Consider the following 15,702-nt stretch of genomic DNA (forward strand, 5'->3'; position numbering starts at 1 on the left):
TCCACTTCCAGCCCAGCACTCCCCTAGAGCACCAAGTGCACGTTTACTAGGTAAACTTAATTTATTCAGCTGGTTCTTACCGAGCACCGAGCACTGAGGAGAGTGAGACACAGCCCCTGCCCTCCCACGACTCCTAGAAAACACAAGGAAACCCACAAGTAAAACACAACTGAGTGCAAGGTAAAGGGCAGGCTGGAGAGGAGCATCTTTGGAAGTCTGAATCAGGACCAAAAACTGATCACTGACAACCTGGGCTGGAGTGATTATCGAGAGTGTGGGTGGGAGCGCAGGGATAAGGCTGGGAGAAACTTAACGAGACTTAGAACAGAATACCTCCTGTGTAAATTAAAACTACACGCATCCGTACCAATATCACGTGTAGAATGTGTAAAAGGCCACGTACACAGATTAGAGATGCTGAAATGGAGGAGCAGGGAAGGGAGTGGGGGGTGGGGCCATGAAGAGAGAGAGGCCAGGCTGCAAAGGTGGGCACAGGCCAGGTTATCTGGCCTTTGTAGGCCCCACAGAGTTGCGACTTCATCTTGAGGACACTGGGAAGCCACTGGAAGCTTGGTGCCAGCGGTCCAGATACCTAGCGCACACAGGCGCACACTCAATGCATGCAGGAAGGACGAGGGCTGTAGGAAGCTTCCTTCAACCTGCTTTCCTCCCAGTTTTCTTCCCTGGAAAGGTACAGGGCAGGTGGACCCCTTCTGGCCCGCTCTACATAAGCACCTGTGGCTCAAGAAGGACCTTCGCCATCATCTCCACCCCAGAGCCGTCCAGGCAGGAGAGGTCACCCCCACCCCCCACCTGGAGGAAGGTAGAAAGGAATCCCGAGGGTTGGGCTAGTCAGAGACAGCATTCATCTAGGACAGTCGGAGAAAAACCCAGAATGCAGCGGGAGCGGGACTGGAAAGGGGGAGGGTCAAGCTCCCACGAAGGCTCCCTGGAGGAGGCAGTGCAAGCCGAGACCTTAAAGGCGATGAGATTCTGGTAAGCGGCGGCCGGCGAGAGGGCCGAAAGGCATTCCAGGCGGGAGGAACGCCCTGTAGCAAAGGTGTGAGGGTAGAAACGCTCAAGGGACACGGGTGGTGGGTAAGGTTTGAACTGAGGTTGGGAAGAAGGGCAGAGGATGGTCTCCCGGCCAGGACTCGCTGCGGGGGCATGCACACACTTTTCCCTGTGCAGTGATACAAGGAGAGTTGGCCCCTAGTCAGGGAAGGCCTTGGCGGGAGCAGAGAAGGCAGTGGGCCATGTTAAGTGGCTAGGGTCTGGCTCAGAAGAAATTCTTCTTCTTCTTCTTTTTTTTTTTTTTTTTTTTAGGGAGGGATGGGATTGCGGGGCGCGGGGTGGGGGGCGAGGGAAGTTGTATCCAGGACCACCCCCCCACCCCCGGCTCAGTACTTCTGCAGGGTCTCTGGCCCCGGGGCCGAGGTGAAGGTCACGCCCACCGATTACCTCCTCCCCTCCCCCTCCCGGCCCAGGTTGGTCTCCAGTCACAGTTTACTTTTCCGGCGCATCTGGGGGGGGGGGGGTGGTAAGGAGGGGGCACAGGAAGGACGTTTAGATTGGACGATAGCAACTGGCTCAGGCAGGGTTGGGGTCTAGGCCTGGAAGGAGGCCTCGGCTCCGCCGCCGTCGCCGGGCCTCAGTCTACCCATCCGCGAACGGGGGCCGCGTGGCGAGGTGGGGATCCTCGCGACCCGGCTCCGCCGGCCGGGCGCGTTGGCGACTTCGGGAAACCGCGGGAGGGGGACGGGCGAGGGCGGCGGAGGGCCGAGGGCGCGGGGCGGTCGCGGCGGCCGCGCGGGGTCAGAGTCCGCAGGGAGGCCCCGCGGCCGCCGCGCCGGGCTCCGGGCGGGGGGGGGGGGGGGGAGGCGGCGCCTCCGGGGCGGGGCTGCCGGGCGGCCTGGCGGGAGGCCGGGCGTGCGTCAGCGCTGCGAGCCCCGGAGTTTTCCACTGACGAGGAGGGCGGAGCGGCGGGCGGGGCCGGGCGCAGCCAGTCTCCCGCCGCCGCCGCCGCCGCCGCCGCCGCCGCCGCCGGACGCTCAGAGAGAGGGGCGGCTGGGCCGACTGCGGCTCGGCGGAGCGCGCACGGGGTCGCGGCACCGGGGGCGTCCCCGGCCGGGACGCGGGTCGCATCGGTGCCCTTGGCGAGCGTCCGGATCGCAGGTGAGCACCGAGCAGCTGCGGGCCCGGCTGTCCGGGACGTCGGGGGCGTCCCGCGCGGGGCGGGGGGTGGGGGTGGGCGGGCTGCGCCCCTCCGGTCCCTGCCACTTGTCCCCCCGCCTCCCCGAGCGGGCACCGGGGCGGGGGGACGGCCCGGCCCGGCCCCTGACTGCGCGCCCGGCCGGCGTCCGGGGCGAGGAGGCGGGGAGGCGAGAGTGGCAGGTTTTCCGCTCCCCTCCCCCGCGCCACCGAGGGTACCCCGAGAAGTCGCGGCGCCCCGAGCTCAGTGCGGGTGACGGCCGAGCCCAGGTTGGCGCGGGCGGCTGGGTGACGGGGTGCGCGCGTCCACGGGAGAGTTTCCTTTTGACCCAGTTGCCTGAGAACTTTTCAGAAGTTCCTCGCGTGGCCGGAGCAGGTGACATTTGTCGCCTTCCTCCTCGGGCTCCCCCCGGGGGCGGGCGCCAGGGCTGCGGCGCGTGCCGTGCCCGGCGCCCCCGGCCAGCAGGGGTCAGGGAGGGAGTGGAGGGAAGAGCCAGAAGGAGTGAGGCTCCGTGAGTCACGGACCCCGGAGGGTGGGAGGGCGGAAGGAGGGAGGGAGGGATTGTGTCGTGCGCTCACCTGTTTGTCAGTCACCGTCACACGCGGAGGCCACCGCTGTGAGTCACGGGCGCAGCCCCGCCGGACACCCGCGGGCACACGTAGGCTCTCTCCCACGCACTTCTCGGCTCCCCTGCACGTACTTCCTCCCGGTCCTCAGTTTCCCCTCCCCGGGGGCCCCTCCGCAGGCACGCACCTCTGGATGCCCTGGCCACAGCAGCCGGCACACACTTAGGCACTCCTGCTCCCTGGCACAATCACACTCGTAGTCCCCACTCCTGACACCGGAGGGACCCTCCCCAGCTCCGCTGGCCCCCCATCCTTGACATCACTGCCCTCTTCCACCTCCACATCCAGAGGTTACCGAGTCTATTCCCCTTTCTCCTGTGCCCTCCCTGTCCTGTCATCTCTCACCTAGCCCTGGCACCGGCCCAGCAGGTCACACCCCCTCCAGTCGGCGACTGAGCCATCTTTTTAAAATGCAAATCTGGTATATTGTCAACTCCCTCCTTAAACCCTGCTGAGGCTTCCAGTGCCCTGGGGCTAAAGCCTGTCCCGGCGGCCGCGGCTCCAGAAACCTGTGGCTGGATGCCCCTCCCCCCCCTCGGCTGTGCCCCCCCCCTTTGGAGCTCTTTCTACTTCCTTTCCTCCCAGAGACTGTTTTTACCCTCAGCTTTGCCCCTCCTGCCCCACATTGCCTCAGACCTGTGTTCCCAGCGCTCACCACCATTCTGTAACTACACACTCCTTGCCACTAAATTCAAAAGCTGGGAGAGTGCAGCCAGTGTAGGTCTTGCTGTCCCTGTGTGCCCGAGTGCCTGACACTGCGCCTGGCATCTTATAGGAGCTCAATAAATGTTTGTTGAATGAATGAATGAATGAGAACGAAGGAGGCCTTGCTCAGGTGTCAGGTACAGTTTCCCTTCTGCAGGAGCAGTTGCCTTCTGTAGCTGGCAAACATTTGGCACCTACCCAGTGCCAGGCTCTGGAGGCCAAGGCTGAGGAACCATGCCCTCCCCCCCCCCCCCCGCCCGGATCACTTTCAGAGGGATGGGGGGGGGAGGGGTGTGCTAAGGCTTCCCTTCTGCCCTCTTTGTGCTGCCCAGGTTGTTTTCCTAGCCAATCCCAGTGAGGGCCAGAGGGACTCAGGGGTGCCCTCCCCTTGTCCCAGAAGTAGCTCCTGAGAGTCTGGGGTCATGTGCCCCCAGGTGTTGGGGGTACTGGCCTGACCAAGGCCTGGGGCTCTGAGGTTAAACGACATAATTCTTCAGATTCCCAGAGGAGGATAGGGCCAGCCCAAGGTGCCCTCTCCCCAGTACCAGCTGTGGTCGGGGGTTGGGGCACTGGGACTAACGAGTGGCACAGAGAAGTTGATGAGACTTCCCAGAGGCCCTGAGATATCCCCCTGACCCCCAACGAGCCTTTGTTTGCCTGGTGCCCAGGCTGAGGTGGCCTTCCCTGGGTTCACATAGTGTGGCCTGAATGTGTAGATAGTTGTGGGTAGTAGAGTGGGGAAGTGTCACCCCTTCGTCCTGAGCTGTCAACTCCTGTGTGTGGTGACAGGAGGGTGGCCTGATTCTCAGGGCCCAGGCAGATCCCGGAAGAAGCCTGGCTGTCTTTGATTCAGAGCCTGCCTCTGGGGCTCCTGGGGGTGTGGTATTTCTGTCTGAGCCAGCTCCTGGGAATCGCTTCTCCTTCCCCCGGGACCCTAGGATGGGGGCTGTGTTCACCCTGGGAACAGTGCCATGGTTGGGATCTTGATTCCTGGGTAGCTACTGAGGGCCCCTCCCCCCTCCTCTGACTCACTGTCTGACACTTTTCTTGGACTCTTTCACTATCTTTCATTCCTTTCTCTGACTTGGCCTGTCCTTGTCTCTGGCTGTGTTTTTGCCTCATCTCCTGCCTCTGGATTCCCAGGTGGGACAGGGAGGCACTGAGATCCAAGGGCTGTCCCCTCTCCCTCCACCCCCTCCACCCCAGGGGAGCATCAGAGACTTTGCGGGTGTGCAGATCCTGGGGGGGGGAGGGTCACCCCTAGAATGGACAGTGTGGCGGGAGCTTATCTGTGTCCCTGTTTCCCCGTCTGCAGCCTTGGAGCCTCTAACCCCCTCACCTTGAGTTCCCATTCTGTAGACAAGCCTGAGGCAGAACCAGGGTGTCAGGCTTAAACCTGCTTCCTTGATATCTATTTGTTTACTTCTGGGGAACAGGGAGCCTCCTGAGATGTCTGTGTTGGCACCTGTCTGCAGCCAATGCTTCTTAACTCCCAGAACCACTGCCTTCTGTGGCTCAAACCCTCTGGTGCAGGCTGGGGAGTGGGCATGGCACCCCCCTCCCCGCCCCGACTGACTGTGACAGGACCAGGAGATCACTCTGAGCAGTCACCCCTCAGAGGTCCACCTCTGCTAGAGGTGCCTACTCTATGCCAGACTGCTCTAGGCATGGGCACCGTAATGGCCAGGCAGAGAGGCCGTCAGCCTGGTGTGAGGGAGGGGCAGTGAGACCGTGAGAGAAGGGCCCGAATAGGGGAATCCCAGGGCCCGTGGGAGCCCAGAGAGGCATATAGTCAGGAGTGAGGGGTGGAGGTTTCAGGGAGGCCCTCTTGGAAATGACTATTAAAGGAGAGCGAGGCTGGGTTCCAGCTTGTGCAAAGGCCAGGAGGCGGGCAGGTCATGGCAATTAGGGAAACTGCAAGTTCAGCTGGAATATAGTGAGGGGAGGGTGGGGAAGCAGGAGCCAAGCCTGCCTCAGCCTCTCGTGGAATTCTAGGCTTGATCCTAAGGGCCAGCTTTCCTCAGCATGGGGGTGGCAGGGAGCCATGTGGTTTAGGAAGACCACTCTGGCTGCAGGGGGGTGACAGGAGCAGAGGCAGGGGACATTGGGCGGTAGCAGTGGGGACAGAGGCATAAGGGTAATAAACTTTTAAAGGTGAAGGAGACATACATAAAATGCATAAAGTCTACGAATCCCACGTGTACAGTTAGGTGAATTTTTAGTTTTCGACATTCATGGGACCCCCAGCTAGGTCAGCACAGAATGTTTCGAGAGGATTCCACCCCCCTCCCCCCGGTGAGATTTCTGCTATCCCTCGCGCCCCCCCCCCCCCCCCCCCCCGCGTTCTGACTTGTATCATCACTGATTGGGTTTGCCTTTCCTTGAACTTCATTCCCGTGTATTCTTGTGTCTGGCTCCTTTCATTCCACATGACATCATTGAGATTCACATGTGTGTATCGAGGAGCTCGTTTTTCTCACAGTTCGGAATGACATATCCACTAAGCGCTTACTGCCGGTCTAAGAACTTGGCATGCATGGATTCACGTAAACCTCCCAACTCTAGGAGGTTTGAAGGCCAAGAACCGGAGAAACGGAGAGCCTAAGGACCTTGACTGGGGTCACGCGATCAAGCAATAGCCAAGCCAGGGTTCAAATGCAGGCAGTCTGGTTCCGGAGCCAAGGTTCTTAACACTCTGCTGATGGCCCCCACAGTGCTGTGTCTGTGCCTAGCCTTGCGTGCGCGAAGTGAGCTAGTGTGCACTTGGAGGTCTGGGTGCCTGGATGTGGCCGGAGGGAGCGGGAGGAAGGAGTGGAGTGAGGATGGCTGCAGGTTTCTGGCTTGAGTAACTGGGTGGGTGGCAGTGCCGTTACTAAGATAGGGAACACAGGAAGAGGAACAGATGGCATGGGGGGTGGGGAACAGAGACAAGGGGTTCGATTTGGGGCCTATGGAATTCTATGTTTCTAAGGGACAGCCAGGCACAGATAAAAAGCGGGCATTTGGTTTTGGCGGGGGGTGGGCCTGGGGCTTGGGCATGGGATTAGGCATTCGGCACCCTGTGGACAGCATCTGGGGTTTGGGAAAGGATGGGGTCTCCCAGCGGGGCCGGTAGGGGCAGGCTGTGTGGGTATGCTCTGTCTGTGTGTGTTTCTGTGTGTGTCTGTGGGCTGCACGTGTATGTATGTGTGTGCCTGGCTCCGGGTCATGAGTTTCCCCATCTCCTGGGAGAGCCTGCAGGTCAGCTGGGAGCTGCGTTGTTTTTGTTTGTGGTTTTGCAGGGGGTGGGGTGGGGGGGGGCGCCCGGCCTGAGAAACTCCCCGCTGAGAAGCCCCCGGAAGCACCTGTGCATTCTCTTCCCCTGGCCCAGTGTGAACGAAAGGTTAGCAAGGAGGGGGGTTTCTCTTGCTTGTCTCATGCCTGCGGGGAGAGGCTGTCCCAGGGACGAATTTTATCCGGTGAGTCCGCCGACCGCGGACCCCCTAGGTCTGGGATCCAGACACTTTGTGGTAGGCTCGCCAAAAGGGGACAGGGGCCTTTCGAAAGGACACCTGAGTAGGGGAGATCGGCAGCCTTCTGGTTGGTTTTTCCTGTTCTCATTTCCTGTGATGGCAGTGGGGGAGGGGCTCCCCAGCACTGGGGCCTCTGCATCGTTTCCCCTTCCTCCTGGTGACCTCCTGGGGCCCAGGCCTGAGCACTGTAGGACACAGACAAAGTACAAGGTAGCCCAGCCCTCAGGACTGAGTCCTTTGGGGATTGCCAAGGGTGGCCGAGGCATTTAGGGGAAGGAGCCCCAAGTCCAGTCCCCTTACCCGAGGCCAGCCAGGCTGTGGGAGGCTCTGTGGTTGAGACCCTCCAAAGGGGAAGACACAGTAAGCTCTGTGTCCTGACGTGGCCCATGTCACCAAGCTACAAACAGGAGAGAGTGGAACATCTTGACCGGTCAGTTTCACTAAGAGTTGTGTGTGTGGTTGGTTGGTGGGTTGGTTTGTTTGTTTGTTTTAAGGGGAAACAAACAATCTACATAGGAAGTTAAGTCAAACAAACGGGGTTAGATATTGGAGGAGAGACACCATGTAGATGGGTTTTTAAAACCAAAACAGGAGTTGTTAGAGAAGCATGAAGCACTGCCAGGCCTGGAGGCAGGGGACTTCGGTGGGGCGGGGGTTTCTGAGGGAAAGTCTGAGCGGCTCTGTCACAGGAGAGGAGGGGCTCTGGAAAGTCCTGTGTCTGGGAATCGGGGCCAGTGTCAAAGCCAGCCTGTTTCCCGGAGTGCCCTGGTCAACCTGGCCCCCGAGAGGGAGAGGGAGAGGGAGTCTGTGTGTGTGTGCAGGGTGGTGTGTCGGTGGGTGTGCTGGGGCAGCCGGTGGTGGAGGAGGAGGAGGAGGAGGAGGAGGAGGAGGAAGCAAAGCCACCATACAGGGCTGTGCGGGCTGTGGCAGACGGCCTCACACACACAAAGGCACACAGATGCGAGCCGTGTGAATCAGCCAGCCAGTGAGTCAGCCCCCAGGATTCCTGTCGGGGAATGAGCGAGGCCGGGCTGAGGTCTGCCGGTCCATCTGTCGGTCTGGTGTATGCATGTGTGTAGGTGGGTCGTGGGAGGTAGCGGGGAAGGTGCCTGGTGGTGTCCTGGGAAGGCGTTTGGGCAGCGGTGGTGGGAGTCTGCAAGCGCCAGGAGGAGGCCTTGGCCCTCAGCGCCTGCGCTGGTGGAAGGAAGCCTCCTGGAGCCCGGCCCCCCGGCCCCCCGGCCCCCTGCACACACAGTCGAGGGGGCGGCCCGGGACACCTGGGAGGGCAGGGGGAGCGGGGGATCGTGGCCGGGCGCCCCACCGCCTGCCCTCAGGCCTGCCGCTGAGAGCGCTCTCCTTTCCGTTCCAGGCCGTCGGTGCCCAAAGCCCAGAGTACCCCCAGCGCCACCATGACTGGGCCGCTAAAGAGGAAGTTTGACCAGCTGGATGAGGACTCCTCCTCGCTCTGCTCCTCTTCCTCCTCCTTGTCCTCGGGCCGCCGTTCTGGCTCCTGCTCCCCAAGCTCTTCCGTCTCCCTGACCTGGGACTCAGATGAGGAGGGCCCCTGGGATCAGATACCCCTGCCTGACCGTGACTTCTGTGGCCCCCGGAGTTTCACCCGTGAGTCTCCCCCCACCCCCCCTCCCGGGAACCACCACACCCCTTCATCCTTCCTGAAGATGAAATTGGGAGGCCCACCTTGTCCCCCGACAGAGCCATTCTGGCCCCTGGAGGTCATGTCCCCGCGGCTTTGGCTCCCCACCTTGTCCACTTCCCGTAATACAGTGGTTACTCAGGAATGCCCTCTGTCCAGAGGCACCGGGCCGGCTAGATTCACCTTTGACCTTGGGACTCCCTGCTTAGAAGTCCTGCCAGGCAGGACCGGAGCTCCTCACTGTGGCCCTCGGGCCCTCCGGCTGCAGCTCCTCCCTTCTGTTCCAGTTTCGTTTCTCCAGCTTGCACACCCTGTCCTACCTACGGAACCACCGGAGTCCCACGCCCCACACTTCTGCACCGCGGGGCCTGTCAGGCCGGTCCCTCTCCTGTCAGAATGCTGTTTGGCTTTGCCTGAACATAGTGGAAAGGTCTCTTTCCCCCAGTTATTTTTCAAGCTGGCATAACTTTGATTTCGAACTGACAAAGACAACCCTAAAGTAGTATTCCTCAACCTTGTTTTCCATGATTATTGCCCCCAACCGTAAGGAGCCTTTTTAGACATATTTTTCTTTCTTTTTTAATTTCTTTTTGTTTTGTATATATTTTTTTCATTTTATTTATTTTTTTAGAGAGAGAGAGAGAGAGAGCAGGGGAGAGGGACAGAGGGGGAGAGAGAGAACCTGAAGCAGGCTCCACGTTCTGCGAGGAGCCCGACGCAGAGCTCGATCTCATGACCATGAGATCATGACCTGAGCTGAAATCAAGAGTCAGACACTCAACCCACTGAGCCACCCAGGCACCCCGAGACAGAGTTTTCCTAATTATGACATTCCTGCCATGACATTTTAATACCTCAGATATGGTGTCTTTGTTTATGTACTTGTTGTACATCCTTATATTATACTAGAAAAAGAGTATGATTTGTAGCACATAGAATCTAACAGTAGGTTGACTAAACTCCTGTAGGTTTATTCTGGAAATACAAGAATGGCTTAATATTATAAATATCATAAAATATAAAATACTATAAAATCCGATTTTATACTTTTATAGTTTACTATAAAATATAGGAGCCACTGTAGATGTTGAAGGACATTTGATAAAAATGTCATGTTCCTTCTGGATAAGACCCTTGATAAAGTAGCAATAAATGGATGCTACCTTACATGATTAAAAAATATGTGTCTCGACCCAAAAAGCTGGCATTCTGATTAATGAGGAAATATTAGAAGCAGTCCAACTAAAGAAAGAGATGGGGACCCTGTCACCACTGGTAGTTAGCATTGTTCAGTAAGTACTCGCCAGTTAGCAGAGAGGATGAGAATTCTATATATTGGATTGAGACAGACAAAATAATATATTCCGTGGAAATACATGAAACTGCCAGTATTCAGCTGCTTTATGGTTCTGCCTATGGTTCAGCCTAATAAAAAGGAACGGTATACCAATATGTGTACAGAAGATACCAAATACATAGCTTACTACCCAGTATACAATCCATAATTTAGAAAGGTAATCCCAAATAATAGCCTAAATGTGTTCCAAAATGCAGAAGCTATAAAGGAAAAGATCAATATATTTTTAATTATGTAGCCTTAGAAGTTATTTTATAAAATGCCTTGGACAAAAATAAAAGACTAATGGGGCGCGAGGGTGGCTCAGTCGGTCAAGCATCCCACTGCAGCTCAGGTCGTGATTCCCGGAGTCCGGCTCTGTGCTGATAGCTCAGAGCCTGGAGCTTGCTTCGGATTGTGTCACCCTCTCTCTCTCTCTCTCTCTCTCTCTCTCTCTCTCTCTGCCCCTCCCCCGCTCATGCTCTGTTTCCCACCGTCTCTCAAAATGAATAAACATTTTATTTAAAAAATAAATGAATAAATGAATAAATAAATATTAAAAGACTAAAATATTTGCACAGATAGGCTAGATGATTACTATCTCTAATGTCATATATAAAGAGCTCCTGCAAATCAATACAAAACTACAGAAAACTGCATAAGGAACCTATAAATGGCTAATAAAGATGGGAAAGATGCTTAATGTCACCAAATGCTCTCATTTGGACTGGTAAATAACAGTAAGCCCATGGTGACCTAGGCGTGGCGTTCAAATGTACCAGCTCGCATCCCAGCCAGGCTGGCTCCATTTCTCCAGATCCGTTCGGATCCATTGCTTTCTTTGGGCTGGGAGATCGGAGGGGGAGTGTGAGAAGAGGCAACTCGACATCTTCCTGGAGGTGAAGCCGTCCCTCACGGCAGAACTAATGCCCTGCCCCTTCCCTCCCTGCCTTTCCAGCCCTGTCCATCCTGAAGAGGGCGCCCCGGAAGCGCCCAGGCCGCGTTGCCTTCGATGGCATCACCGTCTTCTACTTTCCTCGGTGTCAGGGCTTCACCAGCGTGCCCAGCCGCGGTGGCTGCACTCTGGGTATGGCCCCCCGCCACAGCGCCTGCCGCCGCTTCTCCTTGGCCGAGTTTGCACAGGAGCAAGCCCGGGCTCGGCGGGAGAAACTGCGCCTGCGCTTGAAGGAGGAGAAGCTGGAAGCCCTGCGATGGAAGGTAGGGAGACCCGCTGCCCCGCGCCGGCGCCTGGGCCAGCTTCTCGAGTCCTGGCCGTGAGGGAGCGGGGCCTCTGGGGTGGGAGCCCGGGTGCTCATTATACATTTGGGGAAAGAGGCCCCTGGGGCCAGTGTTGCTCGGCCAGGGCCTGTCGCCTGCATTATCTGCAGAGTGGGGTGTGGGAGGGCCTGTTTGCTGCAGGGGTTGCGGGCGCGGCGCCGGGAGCTGTCTGGGGGCGGGGGGTGTCAGGAGCATTGCAGGGAGGGCGGGAATCTGGAGTTGATGTGACCCTGGGGGTCATTGTGTCGGGCTGGTTGATGGTTGGGTGGGTTTGTCCATGGACTGGGGAATGACAGGAACGGGAAATCTCTGCAAATGCCCCGAAGGCAGTGTTCTTGGCCCCCCAGCTCACTGTGGTCTCTATGGTGCCCACCCAGAGCGCTTGTCGGGTGACCGATGGCCGTGGGTGGGGGCAGAGACCCCCTTCTGTCTCTCACATCCCTCCTCTCTCCCACTGGATACAGCTCACGGAGGCTGGCGTACCCGAGACGGAGGCTGGCCTGCCACTCACAGTGGACGCGATCGATGATGCCTCCGTGGAGGAGGACTTGGCTGTGGCCGTGGCCGGTGGCCGGTTGGAGGAAATGACCTTCCTACAGCCCTATCCGGCCCGGCGCCGGCGGGCTCTGCTGCGGGCTGCCGGAGTGCGGAGGATCGATCGCGAGGAGAAGCGGGAGCTGCAGGCTGTGCGCCAGTCCCGCGAGGACTGTGGCTGTCGCTGTGACCGGGTCTGTGACCCCGAGACCTGCAGCTGCAGCCTGGCGGGCATCAAGTGCCAGGTGTGGGCCGGGGAGGGAGGCCCGAGTGCGGGGGCTTGTCTGGGCTCGGGGGGGACCCTCTCTCACGCTCTGCTCTCTCTGCAGATGGACCACACCGCGTTCCCCTGCGGCTGCTGCCGGGAGGGCTGTGCGAACCCCAAGGGCCGCGTGGAATTTAATCAGGCGCGGGTGCAGACCCATTTCATCCACACGCTCACCCGCCTGCAGCTGGAGCAGGGGGCTGAGAGCCCGGGGGAGCTGGAGGCTCCCGCTCAGGGCGGCCCGGCCAGCCCCGGTGAGCAGGCGCCGGCTCCCACTTTCCCGCCGGCCAAGCCCCCCGCGAGCAGCGAGCTGGGAGATGACAGCTGTAGCAGTGACATGACCGACTCCTCCACAGCTTCAGGCACGAGCGAGACCCCCAGCGGCCCCACCTGCCCAGCCCTGCCCGGCCCTGGCTTCCAGCCTGACATGGATGATGACAGCCTGGCCCGGGTCCTGAGTTTCAGTGACTCGGACCTGGGAGGAGAGGAGGAGGAGGAGGAGGAAGGGGGAGTGGGAACCCTCGACAACCTCAGCTGCTTCCACCCAGCTGACCTCTTTGGGACTGGTGACCCCGGTGGCCCAGCCAGCTGGACCCACAGCTATTCCAGCTCCAGCCTCACGTCAGGCATCCTGGATGAAAATGCCAACCTGGATGCCAGCTTCTTCCTAAACGGTGGCCTTGAAGGGTTGGGAGAAGGCAGCCTCCCGGGCACCTCGGTGCCGCCCGGCTCGGACGCTGGCCAGAGCAACTCCGTGGACCTCAGCTTGTCTTCCTGCGACTCCTTCGAGCTGCTCCAGGCCCTGCCAGACTACAGTCTGGGGCCCCACTACACCTCCCGGAAGGTGTCCGACAGCCTGGACAACCTCGAGGCACCCTACTTCCCCTTGCCTGCCTTCTCTCCGCCTGGGGACGCGGGCTCTTGCTTCCTGGAGTCTGTCATGGGCTTGCCTGACTCAGCCGCCGAGGCCCTGGCTCCCTTCATAGACAGCCAGTTGCTTGAGGACACCGCCCCAGCGTCTCTGGTGGAGCCTGTGCCCGTGTAAGGCCCCGGGGCACCTTGTCACGGCCCCAAGAGCCCTGTTGCTGCTTTGTTGTAAATTTGGGGGCTCCCTGAGGCCTGTAGGTAAGGGTCTCCCGTTGGCTGGCTCGCCCGTGCGGGCACTCCTGATTTTTGTGCAACACTCTGGATTGATTTATTTATTTTTGTAAGTTTCTGTGCCGAAGAGAGGGCGGGGAGGGGGCCTTCCCTTTCCGCCACCCTGCTCCCCCGCCCCCCAAGCCCACACAGTCTCTCCTTCCACTTCCACGGTGTGCGTGCCAGGGACAGGAGGACGTAAGCCTTCCCTGGAGCTTCGCAGACCCCTTTTCGGTCTCAGATGATGTTCCTTAGCCCAAAGACAGCAAGACAGGGCAGCAATCAGCCACTTCTTACGGCTTCTCCTGCCATCCTGAGCCCCAGACCCATGGGTGGCTGCGTTCTCTGGACTGTAAAGACTATAATTTATTTCCATAATTTATTTGGAGACTAGGAGGTGTAGGCCTCTCCCCCCGGCTGGCAGGCAATGCTGGGGTTGGGGTGGGACAGAGACCCCCGTGAGTCCCTTTTGCCTTGTAGTACTATATCCCTGCCCTTCCTGGGCTTTGGTATAAACCAGGTGTGGATTTGGGCCCTGTGGTCTGCTGTGGCAGCTGCCTGGCCCCAGGTGGCTGAGGACAGCGTCCAGGCAGGGGGCTGGGTGGGGCTGACCAACCGTGACCAAAACCTGCCCCACACGGCCTCCTCTTTTTCCTGTCCTCTGCCGTATCTTCCTCCTCCCCAAAGGTCACAGCCTTCATTTGGGCCCATCAGTGTAGAAGGGAAGCAGGAAGCCCCAGCGAGGGCAAGGGGCTAGCCTCGGGGCCCGCAGCACGCCCCTGACCACTATCTCAGGGCTTTCTGGGCACGCATGCCAGCCTGGGCTGCCTGCCCATGCCCTGAGGCCACCTGGCTGGGGTGAGGGGCGGCTCCTTGTGGCTTTTATGCCGTTCGTTTGCTGATGTTAAGTTTTGCATCCTAATTTCTATATCGTCCCTGAGTGTTAGAGCTATATAATTTATTCATCTTTCTCCATGTCTGTGCCAAGAAGCCCAGGCTGTGGGCCTGCCTTCTTGCCTAGGAGGCCTTACCAGCCCGCGTGCTTGTGGGAACACCTTGTACCTGAGCTTACAGGTACCAATAAAGAGGCTCTATTTTTAAAACCGGTGGTTTGCGTTTGTGGGACCTGGAGATGGGGGTGGGGGGGGGGGTCTACCCTCAGGAGGTGCTGGGGAGGGAGGGGAAGGCGGGACCTGCAGGGCAGCGTGGACACCGAGCCTCTGCTGGGGTAGGGGTGGAGACACCACATAGTGGGCCTCCTTCTGCACAGGCCAGTCATGGCCAAGTGGGAGGCTGGCCGGGCAGGGCAGGCCCAGCAGTTTTCTCCTTGTGTAAACCCGTCTCTCCCCAGTGGTCACCTGGGGTGGGAGCAGCAGGGCAGTCTTCTGAGACAGGGCTATCTGCCCGGGGTTTTTCCCACTCGGCCACGCGGAGCTGGGGCCTGGCTTCAAGGGTGAAGTACCCCCCCCCAACGCCCTCCCCCTTTAGGGGCAGACAGTGGGATGTAGCTGGTAGAGGCCTCCTGTGGGGCCCAGCGGCTGGGGTCCCTGGGGACTTGAGCCCCGGAAGACCGCCTCCTCCTGCACCAGCCGGACCCGTCTGACCTGTCCCCAGCAGGCGGTCTGACCTGTCCCCGGCCTAGGCCAGAGGAGCAGGCCTCGCCCTGCCCTGGGGAGTCCCAAGTGTGGGGCCTGAGGAGGAGCAAGGTCGACCTCCCCCTTAGGAATAATGGCTTATACGAGTGCTGGGAGGGAGGAGGACCAAACAAGGACAGCAGATTTGGGTCTCCCTTTTCTCTGCCTTTCGGCCTGGGCTGGGCTCCCCTTTATTTCATCTCTGTGGCTTACGGGGTAAGAGCATGGACCCTGAGTGCCAGGTTCACATCCCAGTTCTACTACCTGGCAAGGTGACCTATGCAAATCACTTCCTTTCTACGACTGCAGTGTCTTGCTGTCCCCAGTGCTGTGCAAGTAATAACACTACTTGCCTCATGAAAGCTTTTTCCGTTCACGCATACACAGCACTTAGGACAGTGCCAGGAGGGTGCAAGCCTTGTGTGCATGTTTGTGACTTCCGTTCTGTTTTCGTATTGCTGCCTCTATGTTTTATCCCCTCTCTCTCTTTTTTTTTTGCCAGTTCTGTCACTCTTCGGGTATCTGTCTCTTGCCTCTGGACATGCATGGATGTGACCGTGTGGCCATATTGTCAGTGGCCGTGAGAGGACCCAGAGCTTGGAGCCTGGCCCGTGGTGCGCAGCCTGTTCCTGTAACCAGCTTAGCCAGGGACAGCCAGGACTTAGGCTCCTCGGGGTGGAGTATCCCCATACGGTCCGCGATGCTGCCTCCCCTCTCACTGGTCCCTGGGAGCCCTTTTGCAGAGATTGTGTCAGCATGGATGCTTCAAAATCTGGGTCTCTCCAAGGGCTCTGAGGCCCTGCTCTGAC

At 59.0% G+C, this 15,702-nt stretch overlaps 1 protein-coding gene across 3 annotated transcripts; it reads left to right on the top strand.

Moving 5' to 3' along the window:
• Window positions 1-895: 895 nt before the first annotated feature.
• On the top strand, window positions 896-14,362 carry CSRNP1 (cysteine and serine rich nuclear protein 1). 3 transcript variants are annotated; one of them, XM_027040726.2, is made up of 5 exons: window positions 896-996; window positions 8,425-8,675; window positions 11,004-11,263; window positions 11,788-12,102; window positions 12,187-14,362. In XM_027040726.2, the coding sequence occupies exons 1-5, from the start codon at window positions 896-898 to the stop codon at window positions 13,165-13,167; spliced, it is 1,908 nt and encodes a 635-aa protein (XP_026896527.2). In that variant the 3' UTR covers window positions 13,168-14,362. The 3 variants fall into 3 exon arrangements, with proteins under 3 accessions (XP_026896527.2, XP_026896531.1, XP_026896528.1); XM_027040730.2 differs by lacking the exon at window positions 896-996 and adding an exon at window positions 2,015-2,175; XM_027040727.2 differs by lacking the exon at window positions 896-996 and adding an exon at window positions 5,873-7,485.
• Window positions 14,363-15,702: the final 1,340 nt, after the last annotated feature.

This window comes from Acinonyx jubatus, chromosome C2 (genome assembly GCF_027475565.1).
Source record: "Acinonyx jubatus isolate Ajub_Pintada_27869175 chromosome C2, VMU_Ajub_asm_v1.0, whole genome shotgun sequence".
NCBI lineage: Eukaryota > Metazoa > Chordata > Mammalia > Carnivora > Felidae > Acinonyx > Acinonyx jubatus.